This window comes from Nyctereutes procyonoides, unplaced genomic scaffold (genome assembly GCF_905146905.1).
Source record: "Nyctereutes procyonoides isolate TBG_1078 unplaced genomic scaffold, NYPRO_anot_genome, whole genome shotgun sequence".
NCBI lineage: Eukaryota > Metazoa > Chordata > Mammalia > Carnivora > Canidae > Nyctereutes > Nyctereutes procyonoides.
Genome location: NW_026575125.1, coordinates 27,670,340 through 27,685,750, shown reverse-complemented (window position 1 = coordinate 27,685,750; position 15,411 = coordinate 27,670,340). Strand labels below are relative to the sequence as shown.

At 34.8% G+C, this 15,411-nt stretch overlaps 1 protein-coding gene across 6 annotated transcripts in view; it reads left to right on the top strand.

Annotated features, from left to right (window-relative positions):
• DMD (dystrophin) overlaps window positions 1-15,411 on the top strand; it is a 2,039,779-nt gene that overhangs the window by 786,580 nt on the left and 1,237,788 nt on the right. For all 6 annotated transcript variants that reach the window (XM_055339022.1, XM_055339018.1, XM_055339021.1 and 3 more), the window contains one exon: window positions 6,332-6,493. In XM_055339022.1, coding sequence (XP_055194997.1) covers window positions 6,332-6,493 — 162 coding nt within the window. The remainder of the gene's footprint in view (window positions 1-6,331; window positions 6,494-15,411) is intronic.

Below are 15,411 nucleotides of genomic sequence, written 5' to 3'. Positions count from 1 at the left end.
TTTTAGAGTAAGCAAGCCTTGGTGGAGAAATGAAGAAAGAGCCAGATTTCCCACCTCCCCTATAAAGATTTTTGAGAAAAGGTTATTATTTCTCTCTTAGAATGAGAGGAACTTAGGACACACTGTTTTCAATTCAAGACTATAGCCACAATTCTAAGGTAGCAGAGTGTATTGTGGTCATGACCATAGTAATGGAGCTTCAGAATAGCTCATAAGTTGCATAAGAGTGAGGAAACAGCTAATCAAAATGGATGGAGAGGAAAGGGAGATACATGCTTCCAGTTATGCAATAAATAAGTCATGGGAACAGAAGGCACAGCATAGGAAAATGGTATTGTAATAGTGTTGTATGGTGAAAGATGGTAGCTACACTTGTGGGGAGCACAGCATAGTGTATGTACAGACTTGTCAAATCACTGTGTTGTACCCCTGAAACTAACGTAACATTGTGTATCAACTGCACTTCAATAAAAAAATGCTCTCAAATAATTCACCAAAATAATTCAGTCAAATGGAGTATTCTTATTACTTGGTATTTGAACAAATTACAACCTCTTAACAGGTGACAAAGAAAAACTAAAAGGAAATAGTTGCATTAATTTACTATGCACTGAGCTTGAGACTCCAGAAAACAGAACGCTGGTTAAGGACAGTCTGTGTGTGCAGTGAGGGGAAGCTGTTAAATAATGCAGATTAGTGGCCTCTCTTTGGTCTCCACGTTAGTTTCTGAAGAGCCTCAGGAATATGATTTGGTTTTAGCACCTCTCTTAAGGATTCCCACCCTCCAGTCACTGTCCAAGAGAAAAATATTTAACTCGTTATTGTTTTCTTTTGTGCAAGATAGTGGCATTCAAAGTGGGGACAATTAATGTTCTCCCCCAAGCAGAAACTTAAAGAATTTGTAGCTGCTTTTACTTGCCTCAGAATTTGAGAAATAGTTTTCTGAGTTTATCTACTACTAAAATCACTTGAGGAAATGAGGCCTAATTGAACAATGGCTGGTAGATCTCATTACTTAGGGAAAGAAGATAAAACAATGATGAAAGTCAGACTGTTTTACTTGTCTGCATCTGAATGAATACAGTTTAGAGAATCCCTAGGTAATTTGTCAGCACAGAGCCTGAAGTTTTTTGTTTGTTTATTTTCCATAAATTGAAGCAGAATGGGCAACAATCTGCAGTTCTTGAGAAAATCCCCAGTCTGAACTTCTGAAAAGTCAAGTGTCTCTCAAAATCCCAGCCCACTAAAAAGAATCCTTTTTTTTTTTTTTTTTTTAGCTGGGGCTAAAGAAAGGATAAATTTTACAATGTTAGGCCTGGATCTATTGTGCAATTTACAAAGGAAAACTGAGACCTTCCTTGGCCTGGTGCATTAATAAACAACCAAGGGATATTTATTTATATATTATATTTTATATCCAATTATATTAATAATTGGATTTAAAAAAAGAAGGTTGTGAAAGATGCTAAGACATTAAAGTATATATTTTGCACACTCATGCTTTCCATTCCACAAGCCTCGTATCACTTTGAAACCCCTCCACAAGGGATGCCACAGCAAAGGGCTTCCTGATGAAAATCTCCTCTACTCACCTGGTCTTCCACAATCATATCCAGGCATCAAAAGCCTTTCCCTAGTTTTCTGCCAAAAAGCAAAAGCAAATAAAGTAAAACAATAACACATACTCCTAAAAGAAGAAACAAAATAATGACAAAATCTCTCCCATTCCCAATCCTAGATCCCACAAATACTGAAAGAAAATTATTTTTGTGGCCTCAGACTAAACTCATGCTATATAGTGAATTAAATTTCTCAGGAATTTCTATTTTAGCAAAACTTTTCTTTGTAATACATATATATATACATATATATATATTTTTAATTGGTTGAGAGTGCAACCAAGAGAAGAATTCCATCAGTATGGGATAGGGAATTTTGGACAGAAACACTTTTCTGGCATTTTTAAAACTCATACAGTGTAGATTTGTTTTTCTCCTTTCTTTCTTAGACTGAAAATTGTACCCTTGCATTCTACTAGATTTTTTTTTTCTGATTTGGTTGTTATCTTCCTATAGTGAGAGACTATGTGTACAGTTCAATTATGCAAAATATTATATGTTTAATCAGCATTTGCTGCTGGCTAGAAAGCTCAACTGTAAGGGAAATGTGTCTTTATAATAATTATCTCAGAATATCCTATGTTAATAGTGAAAATACCCACATTCCTAATTCATTTGCAATCATGAAGTTACCCATTGCTTGCTAAATGAAATAAAAATGATTATATTTTATAGTGACTTTAATAAATTTAGTGAGGACATACAGCTTCTTTAATGAATGATGATTTGTAAAAAGTTATTGGGATAATGTGTATAATTTTTTTTCCTATTTTCAAGCCTCCATTCATTCATGCTTAAATACATTTATTTTGGTTAAAATTCTCATTTTTTATGTCACATGATAAATTTATTTTTCCAGAATGAAAAATTCATTCTTCCACAATTTCTTAGCCATGTTGCTCTCTGATATAAATGTTTGTAGTATTGGGGCACAAAGTTTATTATTTTAAAAAATAGGAATGTAAGAAACAGTCGCTGTGGAGGCAACCTTCCATTGCCAACAAAAATCACTCAGATTTTGATTTTTATAGAGCACTTTGAGGAAATAATAATATATTATCATGTATGTTGATTAACTTAATTTTTCTTGAATTTTTCTGAAAATCCAAATAAAAATTTTATCATTATGCTTTTTCCTTGGAAACCATAATTAGGATTTCCCTTTTTTATTTTTGTATTTTTACTGTTGATGGCCAGCCTCTCAATGTCTTTGTAACTCTCCTCATATTTCCTGTTTTTATCTAGCTGTATAATTCATCTTCCTTATAAGAGAGTTAGCTGAAGACAGGATATAACATTTTAAAACAATACTTAAGGTGTATTCTGGACCAACAACAGAAATTTAAGTCTGGTTTGGGACTGCCTACCAACACTGTTCAATGAGATATAGCATAGGTCAAGTGGCCAGAGGGTCCTAGAAAATCCACAGGCCTGGCCCCCCATCGGGGTTTGCCTAACAAGATGTTTAGAAATAGAAGTCAGCTTATACCATGATTAGTTCAAAGAATTCTGCAAGCTTTGATTGACATCAGGTCTTTTCACTCCCTGAGATAATCAAAGAATCCATGTAAATCAGTCTCTCTTACTGACTGCCAGGCCAGGCAAAGAACCATCCTACCCAAGGTCAACTCTGCCATTAGCTCTTGGGTCATTTCATTTCTTTCAATCCATAGAATCTCATGAATAGAAAAGGTTAGATTTCTAAATATAATTTTGAGGCTAGATATGTGGTTTAACATTATGCTGTATTATATCCAATTCAATTATATTAAAATTCTACAGATAGGTGCAGGAGAGTGGGCTGTTTTTGCCTTTAGTCAGATAAAGGACCCGATTTCAACAATGCCTGAGTAGGCAGTTACTACATGCTGCGATTGGAAGGTTTCTCCAGCCACCTGTCACAATGGTGAAATTTTATCATTAGGGATCCATTTCTCTGGAGAAAGTCTGGCTAGGCTACAGACGTTCTCTTGTACAACACAGACAGCTCTGATTATAGCCATGAGCACTGTTAACTGAGTTATGATGTGAAGTAACTTCTTGTTGAGATTTTGACTGAAGAAAGGGGAAACTGCATTTGAATAAGATTACAGGCCAAGATCTTTGTCACTTATTTGAATCAAGTATTTTAACAGAAGTAGATTAAAGTTACCTGTAAATAATATGCCATCCTAGGCTGATACTTTTATTTATTTTTATTTTTTTCCTGTTCTGATACTTTTAATTCCAAGCACACACACACAACATACCAAAATAAAAACACCCTCCCCCAAAAGAAAAAAAAATGCCACAAACAGAAAGGGCATTTCTCCAAAGGACATGTCTGTCTGAGTGGTAGTGACCTTTTTCCCAATTTCTTAGGTAAATCCCTTTTTTGACTACTTGAATGCTTCTCTGTTTTCCCCACTAAAAATCCTTGTTACACCATTCATTCAGTCATGAACAGAAGTATTTTTTCTAGGAGCTGGTATTGAGCAATGAACAAGACAGCCATAGTCTCTAATTTCATTGGCACTTAAAATCTAAAACAGAGGCAAAAATTAATGGGAAATTGCAATATGGGGTGATACATACTAAGCTAGAAATACAAAGTACAAGAGAGAACATGGGGTGTCAGGGACAGCCACCTGGTGAGGGAGATGTCTGCACTTCCAAGGTAAGAGTTAAAGGGTAAAGGTAAATTAGCCAATTAAAGGAAGATGGGGTGGAATTGTTCAAAGAAAAAGGATTAGCAGGCTTAAGGCCAACTATCAAGAGGGTCATAGTGTATGCTGGAGAATGAAAAATAAAATTTCTCTGTAGCTTGAGCAAGGACTATGTCCAGCAAGGACTATGAAGGGACTTTTTAAAGCCATATTAAGGAGTACTGCATTTATTCTCAGGAAAATAAATACTCATTAGAGAATTTTAAGCAGAGTGTCATCATTTCATTTGAGAAAGAACACACTATAGCTGTGCTGCAGATGGGTAATGATAAGGTAGGATACCAGCCAAGAGCCTGTACTGTATTTGAGGCAAGAGATGGTAGTGACCTCAACTAGAGAAATGACAGTGAGGAGGGGGAGAGAAGGATGGAATCAAGAAATATTAGGAGGTAGAATAAAGAATTCGGAATTGATTGAGTAAACATAAAATGGTGAAGGACATGGTAGAGGAAGATGGTATATCCAGCAGAATTATGCCTAATAAAGGCAATGAATAATTGCAAGCCACTGAAATAGGGAAAAAATACAGAAAAAGAGCAAAAGCAAGTTGACGAGGTGGGAAGTAAGTGAGAAGGGGGAACAGAATATGTCCATATTCGGTCATGCTGTTGTTTTGTTGCTATGGGATGTCCAAGTAGAATTGTCAAATAGGGGAATACATTATGCATGTGTGGAGCTTGAGGGGGAAATCTGGACTGGAGACACAGAATTGAGAATTGTGTGCAAAAGAAAGCTAACTGAAACTAGAAGTGTGGGTGGAATGAAAAGAAAGGAAAGCCTAAGGCAAACTCCTGAGGAAGATTTCCGGTACAGGTAGAAATACCAAGAATGCCCTCCCACTCCTGTCGTAGTGTGAGACTTCCAGCTCTTTTAGCTTTATTCATAGTTGAGTACTGCTGTGTTCCAGATTGGCTTCATTAGAAAATAATGGCATCTCTAGTACATTTTAAGCTGAAGAGCCCACTATATATTCTTTTTAAAAATATTTTATTGAAGTATAGTTGACATACAGCATTACATTAGTTTCACTTGTACAACATAGTGATGTGACAACTCTGTATTATGCTGCACTCATCACAGGCAGGATCTTTTTTAAAACCCTGGTCATGGTCTGTGGGAAGGATAGTTCTCTTATACCAGATAATCATGGCCACACATCATATAATAAAAAAAAAAATACTTGATATGATGCATAACTTAAGGAATTCTCAGTAAGTTACTTGTCCCAGTTCTCACTTGTAGAACTTTTCTTCTAAAGGTGAACAGATCCTTGAAGGGAGACTGCAAACTGCCCAGCATGCTATTTATATTTGGAAAGTGTTAAATTATCCTAATCATACCTATAGTAACAATCAAGATTAATTGCAGCTGTATTATGATTACTTATTATTTGTTCCACTTCAGCACTAACACAGATCCAAATGTACAAGTTATTTCCATAATCCAAATTCTGAAAGAAAATGGGAGAGACCCCATGCAAAACTGGTAGGACTCGTATTTAAAATAAATCCATAACCAGATGGTTATCTGAAATTCTCTCTTTGAAAGGAGCTGATTCTGAACAGATTGTATATGTGTCTCCGTGGTGGAAGTGGATTATCCATCTTGAATTGGATTGTGATGACGATGACCCTATTCTAAGTAAACCAAATCTCTTGAACTATATAATGAGATCAGGAGGAGTGTTCAGCCTGAGAACAACAGATTGCAATGACTGAGACAATTTTGCTACTGTTTTCTTCCAGTCTCTTCCCTTGATGTACCTAATTCTGTGGTTTGGTCCTGCAGAGATTCCTGATCCTGTGGTTCTGTGGGCTAATTCTTCTTTCTTATTCTTATTTTTATGTTTATAAGCAGGGCTGCATGAGTGGCAGGAAGCTGCGAAATCTATCTTACAAGAAGGTGATTGTGGCAGAATCTAGAATATTCATTTACTTTGTGGCAGGATCGCAGGAAAAGTATTGCGAGTGAACATTTAACCACTTCCTTCTTCCTTCTTTTCTGTAGGCTGTGAGGAGGCAAAAGTTGCTTGAGCAGAGTATCCAGTCGGCCCAGGAGATCGAAAAATCCTTGCACTTAATTCAGGAGTCTCTCTCTTCCATTGACAAGCAGTTGGCAGCTTATATTGCTGACAAAGTGGATGCAGCTCAGATGCCTCAGGAAGCCCAGGCAAGTAGACTGAGAATGAGCTACCATTACCTGGTGCATTACCAGAACAGGAGATTGCTGAATTTCTAGTTACAGTTTATTCAAGTAGTTGTATGGAGGTTATTTGATTTACTGATTTGACTGTTTGGAGGTAAGAGGGGAAAAGAGCTCTGGGATAGTACTCTAATACTTATTTTTAAAAGTATATAATGGAGGAATTTGAAATAGAGACCCTTAAAAGGCAGGGGGAATAGCATATGGAAATCTGCTGTTAATCAATATTTTCAAATTATACTTGAGCTATAGGGAAAACCTTAAGAATATAAATTGTAAAGAATATCTTTTTAGGGTGACACTAAAAATGCAGTCTCAAATAATTTATTATCAACTTATCTTTGTTATCTTGGAATCATAAGTCGTATGATCTCTATTATTCTACTTGTAATGTGTTGTAAGTAGTTGAAAACAAAAATTTTGAGATATAAATGTGCATTTTATTGCTAACAATCATACCATATATAATCACATTTACTCATAGATCCCACTCTGTTCATCCAGATTATGAAATGTGCTAAACCAGTTTTTTTAGAATGAGAGTTAAGATAGTAATGAAAATAAATCTAAGTTGATTCTGTACTTAATAAATTTAGGCTATATCTAAATTAACTTTCACCTTGGGAAGTATATTTTTAGTGCAGTAGTTCTGTTTTTAATAACATTTAAATATATGTAAACTATAAGTATTATTTATTTCAACATCTTTGGGATTTTCTGATAGTAAGGTAATGTAGCTATTTTTCAAATCATAGGTACATATTATGAGCCCAATAACCAAGGATAACTCAGACCAGTGCATTTTGATGTGAGGGGCAATGGAAGGTTATCTACCCATCCCAAAGGCCCTCTCCTCACTAATTGTTGGAGATGCCTGAATGTTTTCATTTTAAAATGAATTTTTGGATTAAGTATTGGATTTATAGGTCATCGTTACAGTGCAATCATAGTGCACTGAATCATAGTTTAAATTGTTGCCCAGAGCATCATTGTACACAACAGCATGAGGTAGTTTACCATATTGTCAAAGTTTGACTAAGAAAGTCCTTGAAAACATGGGGCAGAGTACAGGTGGTTTTGATAGGCTTACAAATTTCAGGGCAGAGGAGTTCCTCATTGACCATTCCGACAGGGGATGAAGAAAGTGTAGTTTGGGGAATCCTGATGACAGAATCTTTATGATAGTTTTTCACTGGGACAAGTGTAAATAGTAAATGGGAGGATAATGGCGAACACTGTTGAGGATTTTAAGCTTCCTGCTATATGCATTTCTTCAAGTTTACATTAGTCCAGTGCTTGACCATTAACTATTCCTAAGACTATACCATAGAAAATTTTATAGGCAGGCTTTAGAAAAATGCATGACAGGAATGGGAAATTATTATTGGGTTGAGAAAAGATACATGATTCTAAACTAAAGGCAGAATAGAATTATTTCTTTAATTCAGTGATATACATTGGAGGAATGTTTGACTAAAGACTGCTCATAAATGTATGAATAAAACTAAGGGAAATTTTGAATAGCATAAATATTAAATATTAAAACTGGGGATTTGTACTATAAAATATATAGTTTTTAAGACTCATAGAATGAAAGTATAAGTAGCAATATGAAAGTATGAGATAGGCAATAGCTATTATTGTCTTAGAACCAAATGTGAGCTTTTAGGGTAAAAAAACCCAACCTTGTTTAGTTGAAAAGGTTGTAGATATTAATGCAGGATTCCATAAACATGAATATAATATACTAGTTTTTAATACAATATAAAGTGTTTTGTTTGGTTTTCTCATAAAAAAGCTGTAGTAAAAATGTTTTTAATTATAATAGTTCAAAATAATTGCAAATAACAGCACATATGTCAATTAAGAAATTTCAAATCTACTTGAAAAAAGGGATGCTAGAGCACTAACAAGCTCAAATCCATTTTCCATGCATTTCTGGTTGCAGCTGCATTTGCAAGATAATTCTTGACTTTGAATTCCGCAACTGGTAATATATAATATTGGAAGATGCAGGGCATCTGAAAGCTATTGAAACATTCTTCTCCAAGATTTTATTTTAAGATGACAGAAAGTTAATTGTTTTTTGGAACAGAGTTATCAGGTACCCAGATTTACTTCAAGGATTACATTTCCTGAAGCTCAATTTGAAACTCTCTTGAAAGAAACAAGCAGAGAGTAAAGAGTTTGTCTATGAAGTAAGAATGTAACCAGCATTTATCAGACAAAGAAGCCACTGAGAATGCCACCAAAATGACACTTTTCTAAGTGTATATCATGGGATCTAAGTTTAATGGTTGGTATTAATACAAAACAACTTGTTTCTTTAAATTTCTATCAAAGTTCATTGTTAATTAAAAGATCAGGGCAACTTAGCTTTCCCTTTTCAGAAACTGAGTACTTGTTTTAGTGTATCATCAAGAAGCCAGACAAAATGAATGCCAGTACTGTATTTGGTCATCTTAAATAATGTGCTCAGATTTCCTGTCATACCCTGGCCACATAGATTTGTGGATGTCTGACTCCACCGTGTGGTACATTGGTAGTTTTACTACTAAATTAAAATTTTCCTAGAGCCTTCTTTTTCTGCCTTTTAAGATTGAGATTCTTGGAGATAACAAATTCTCAGTATTAAGAACATATATGCAATGTGTATAACTTTCTAACAGGTATAAACTTTTATTTATAAAAGTAGATGTAGATCAAAATGGGTCCTTGCATTCCATTCGCGTTTAATACTGTAAGACAGAAATGAGCTCCCCGCTGCCTCCTCATGTTAATTGATCAGTTACCTGTCATGATTACAGAACTGGGCCTTCCGATTCTAAATCAGATTAAAAATAATTACTGTTTTATTTAGTAACATGAGCTCATAGGAATAAAACCTAACTTTTTAGACAATAAGACTACATATTACTGCAAGGATATTAGAGCATACGGTGACCAAAGTATTTTTATTTCAATCAGTAACACTGGAACAAACCAAAATCTTATAAGACCATAGCATCAGCTGCCCAATGCCAGGCCATTTAAAGTGAGATATTTATCAAAGTACAAAATTAAGATGATGTCTTATTGTTTCAAATAGAATAAAGCAAATGGGAGGAACTCTTCTAGATAGAGAAATTTTTCGTCTATGTACAGAAATCAAACTTAAGTACTATTTTGAAAATATTATGATTAAAATATATAAATCAATGTGTGTTTCCTCAAAACAATTTTACAGTATAAGATCATAAGATTATATAACTGCAAAGAAACACATAGCATATGTAAAGTTATTTACTTTTTTGTTGTTGTTCGAGAGAGAGAGAGAGAGAGAGAGAGAGAGAGAGAGAGAGAGAGGCAGAGACACAGGCAGAGGGAGAAGCAGGCTCCATGCAGGAGCCTGATGCAGGACTCAATCCCGGGACTCCAGGATCATGGCCTAGGCCAAAGGCAGGCGCTAAACCACTGAGCCACTCAGGGATCCCCTTTAATTCTTAATTGTCCTGTAGAACATACTGAAACACAGATTTAGTTTTAGCACCTAAAATCTGGAAGAAAAATTGAAGTTCCCAGGGTGCACCCCACACCAATCATGTCAGAACTTCTGTGGGGGACTCAGTTGTTAGAACTATTGGAAATTCTCCCAAGCATTCTCACATGTGGCAAAGGTTGAGAATGACTTTGAATGAAATTCGACTAATGGCTGAATCGCTCCACAATCTTTTCTTCACATCACATTTATTACCACTCACTCTTTGATACACCTATGACATTGTCAAGATTTCGGTGGGAGGCGGTTGGGGTGTCTCTCTCTTTTATGTTGATTGTCCCCTTATTCTTATGGGAAATGAATGAAGGTAGAAAACAGAGCTGAGAATTCCTGAAGAAGTAAATTCATTCAGGCAAATAAAATTTTCAACAGGGATGTTTGTAGATGAACTTGGCCTGGTTTTCTTATATTCTTCTTTGTCCCCTAATTCCACATATGTTAATGGGCCAGTCAGCTTGGAGGTGCCTCTGAATCATTTTAGGAGCTGTGATAATCATATGCAAATAACCACTTTAATGTCTGTAATTCTTAAAATTACAAAGATATTTCAGTCTGTACTTTTTCTTTCCTATTCCAGTAATTTCATTATTTTGAATCACCGGTATGCAAGAAACATCCAGTATGGGTACCTGTTTAAATACTCTCTATCATAAAGTATTGATGACGCACACTTTATAGAGAATATTATGGTGTCACTAAGATTATGGTGTCACTAAGATTATCACAAGAAGCAGTGGGGCTGCCTTGCAGTGATCACAATAGCTCGACTATTCTGTTTCTTTTATCCTGCAGATTCCTGATCCCACCTTTTGCAACATTAGCTCCTACACAGTAGGTTTATGTGCATGAGTTCAGAGAAAAAAATTTAAAGTGATTTAGGAAACAAATTACCATCAAAAAGGAGGACCTCATAATCAACAAAGAAAAGTCCTCCTTTATTTTGCCAAGTCCACTGCAGAACAGATTTCTTCCTTCCATCTCTTTTTCCATCCCATTAGCAATGTGGCTAAAACTTAGTGTCAACAAATAGAAAAGAAGGATCTTTTTACCAAGGAAAGCTGCTAATTTAAGCTGACTGCATTTTCCATACATCAAAACAATTCATAAGTGAGGTCTTCCTGGGTTTACTGAAGCTAAATCTTGTAACTCAGTTTAAATATATTTGGCCATTTTTAAATGTAAGCATTCCAAACTATCAAAATCAATGGCTTAAAAAAATAAAGCTCTAAATGCAGATTTTGGTCTCTCAGATTAAGCTTACGATTTTGTTACAGAATGAAAAAGACTTTTATAGTGTAAATAGGCACATTTGAGTGCCAAACGACTCAGAACAGTCTAACTTTATAGCCTACTTCACTGATTTATGAATTAGACAGTATAAACCCTCGTAGCAGAATTCATTCAGGATTTATGTGATAATGGAATAATTTTACCATAGAAGTAGAATATGGAGATCTATTACAGACATTTGAGTTCTAATATTAAACCCCACGTAGGCGTGGCAGAAATATTTTCTTTTCTCTTTACCTAGCAACGTAAATAGGATTAATTTTAAATCTGTTCCAACACTGCCGCACTGAGTGTGCTACCATATAGAACTGGTTATTCCCAAAATTAGAATGACTCTTATCATTTTTATAGTTTAATAGTATGGGAAATAATTGCAAGCAAGTGTTATAGAAGCTACAAGAGATTAGAAATGTGCTACACATCATTGACTGCACTTGGAAAAATTGCACAGTATCTTGTCCTCACCGGATGTATAATGATAAAGAGATGGATGTCTTTCATATTATAAGCTCAAAAGTCTACATCTTAAGTCTGCAGTTCAATTACAGCAACCTGTTATAAAAATTCTACACATTCTAAATATAAACTTGAAGCTAGCTACATTATGCTATGGTCACAGTGAAGACTCTTGAAGTACTCTGAATATTTGGGGGCAATTTAAATTCAACCTATTTTTCCTGTTTTTTTCTTACACAAATAGATATTATTCCCAGAATCGCTGACAGTGAATTTATAAATCTAAAATGCACACCCAGATAGCACTCAGTATCACATACACTCTTATAGTTTCTTTGTAGTATTTATGACTATCTGAAATGTCCTTGCTTATTTTTATATTAGCTTTATTGTTATTGTTTTCCCTGTCAGCCTCTATTCCCTACCCACGAAAGGGCAGTGTACAAGAGATCAGGACTGCCTAGCAGGTCCTCAGTAAGTGTTTGATGAATGTATTTAATTCCACAAAGATTTACCATATTTAGTCACTAAATATATGCCAGACAAATGTGCTAGGAGCTTTTTTTTAAAAAAGTGGACAAAACCAAAATGGGTTTTGCCATCTTGCCGTAAAATGGCAGGAAAGAAAGATGAAAATCAAAGAATTGTTGACCAATCATGTTTACCATAATCATCAAGAACCATTTTTTAAAATGGGAATTAATGGTATTGACCAAAAAAATAGTATTGTGACAATATCTTGTCATAGTGCTTTATGATACTGTCAAGGTTTGGAACTTCGGAACACTTTCGAAACACTTTGAGTAGTACATAATAAAAATTTTTCACGTGAGAAGGAATGATTAATGGGAGGTACATATTCCAGACTTTTCCATGTATTCCAGTCCTTTCAAGGACTGTACCATGTGAATGGTGACTATTTTCAAAGCACCTGCATTGTGTTTTTTTTAATCATTATAACAATTTAATGAAGTAGCTAAGTCAAATATTTAAGCTTAAGACACTATTTGAACAGGCGAGATTATTGATTGAGGCTGGGGATGAGGATAGGGAGTTACTGAAAATAGACACATGGGTTTTTTTGCGGGAGCTACAGAAATGTCCTACAAATCAAATTGTGACAATGATTGCACAACTCTAAATTAGCTAAAATTTCTTGAAATTTGCATTCATTGAATTCTATGGTAGATAAACTATACTTCAATAAAGTTGATTTTAAAAGATACTTTGGAATAGAGAATATCCCAAATAATATACTAAAAGTAATTTCAGTTTACCATCAACTTTTTTCAGTCCATTGTTTTGTTTTGTTTTCTAATAAATTTATTTTATATTGGTGTTCAATTTGTCAACATACAGAATAACACCCAGTGCTCATCCCGTCAAATGCCCTTTCAGTGCCCGCCACCCAGTCACCCCCACCCCCCGCCCACCTCCCCTTCCACCACCCCTAGTTCGCTTCCCAGAGTTAGGAATCTTTCATGTTCCGTCTCCCTTTCTGATATTTCCCACTTATTTTTCCTCCTTTAGTCCACTGTTTTGAATCATAGTCAAGGGTGAAATGTGAGGAATTTTGTTAAAAACTCAGAATTAACTTAAATGGAAGATATTTATTATTGACCATCCTGGTGTCCACTATAAGACCTTGCATAGTAATATTACAATGTTTCAGTTGTTCATAGTGGAATATATGTAATGGATTCCATTTCCAAAGCATTTTCACTGAAGCTGGGATTTTAACTCAGATATTCTTTCTCCACTTTGATAATTAGCTCTCTATCAAGCAAAAAATTAACCTTTAGCCACTACACTGCCTCAAATTTCTATGCACTATTCCAAATTTCTCCCAAAGTTTTGTCTCTCCACTTACCTAATTTGAAAAGTAATCATAATTGCTTGAAAATGTAGACGTATAATGAACTGTTCTATTATTAGCATCATTATCATTACTATAACTGAATAATATTGGTTCTCAGATGTATTACAAGGAATAATAATTCCACAGTGTTCACTTTTTTTTTTTTGGTTTAAAATGGTTCTCTTCTCAAATTTACTATCAGAGTGATAGAAGGGGGATAGAAGATAGTAATCAGCTAATTTCTTAAATTTCTTAACGCAACGCTCTACCAAAGTACTTATAATTGAACTAAGTTAACAGCTAAATTTATTTTGATGATATAAAAATGTTTGCCATTGGGATCCCTGGGTGGCTCAGTGGTTTAGCTCCTGCCTTCGGCCCAGGGCGTGATCCTGGAATTCTAGGATCGATTCCCGCATTGGGCTCCCTGCGTGGAGCCTGCTTCTCCCTCTGCCTGTGTCTCTGCCTCCCTCTCTCTGTGTCTCTCATGAATAAATAAATAAAATCTTAAAAAAATAAAATAAAATGTTTGCCATTATGGCATAAATTTGCACACACATGTATATGTATATTTATGTGTGTGTATATACACACATGATCACAGCTATGTATATACTCAACTTATTAAGTATGTACTAGGTTCCAGTGTCCTTCACAGACCTGAAAAGAGCCTCTAATTAAGTAGTTATAATACAACAAGCTCTTTGGCCTGTTGCATATTCCTGAGAAAAGTCAAAACTTCTCCATTTGACAGAGCTTAATTTATAGGTAAAATGCTTTCTATCTTGTCTAACTTCTAGGATCTTTTTGACAAACAATAATAAAAAATAACTGTGAATTTCTTTTCTCTTTTATACTTACTGAAATACTGAAGTGTATATTCTAAAACTTTTCAAAATTCTTTGCCCAGTACCATAATTAGTGCATTCTTTTCATTTTCCCAAATGTTTTAAAAGTACAAATAATCCAAGATCCTTCAGTACATTTTCTTCCTCTAATTTTGTGAGTCTGTTGATTGTGGCTATTTCCTCTTCTGGAGGGTGTAATTTCAGAATTGTCATTTGTTATAAAATGACTAATCTAATAGTGTTACATTTCTCCATTAATTGTCTCCACATGACATCTTATAATTTTTTTCTTTCTGGAATATTTTAGTTATTTTCTCTGGAATCATTTCCTTTATTTGACCTCACAAATACTCCAACAATCATTTGATAGAAAGTGTCCTTTATTTCTTTAAATACTTTTGATAGCTACAGCTTCATTTTGCTTGCCATTTTGTCATTACTTTGATACATGAGAATAGTCTAATGAGGTAAATCATAGTGAAAAGGGCTGCTCTCTTCTCAGTTAATGGTAAAATACTATATTGGAAATGTCTTTAAAGTTTGGTTATTTTTTCTCTAATTTGCCCTCTACCATCTTTAATGGATAAATGGTTATTTCTATTCCCATTGTTGTTTCCTGCTTGCTGTGTATGGTGCTAGTTATAAACATAATTGCAGTATTGTCACATGTCTTTTCTTGGTAATGGCATGATGTCATAATTTACCTTATATCACTTTGTGAAGAAAAAAAAATCTAGTGATCCTGAAAGGCATTAAACCTGAGAACTTCTATTACAGTGTACATGGATGTTCTAAATCAGTAGCCCTGATCTGCTACTTCCTTTCATTCTGTTTTTGTCGGAAATTACTGATTTTATATAAATCCAAGCTGACAACTTCACAAGATCAACTTGTT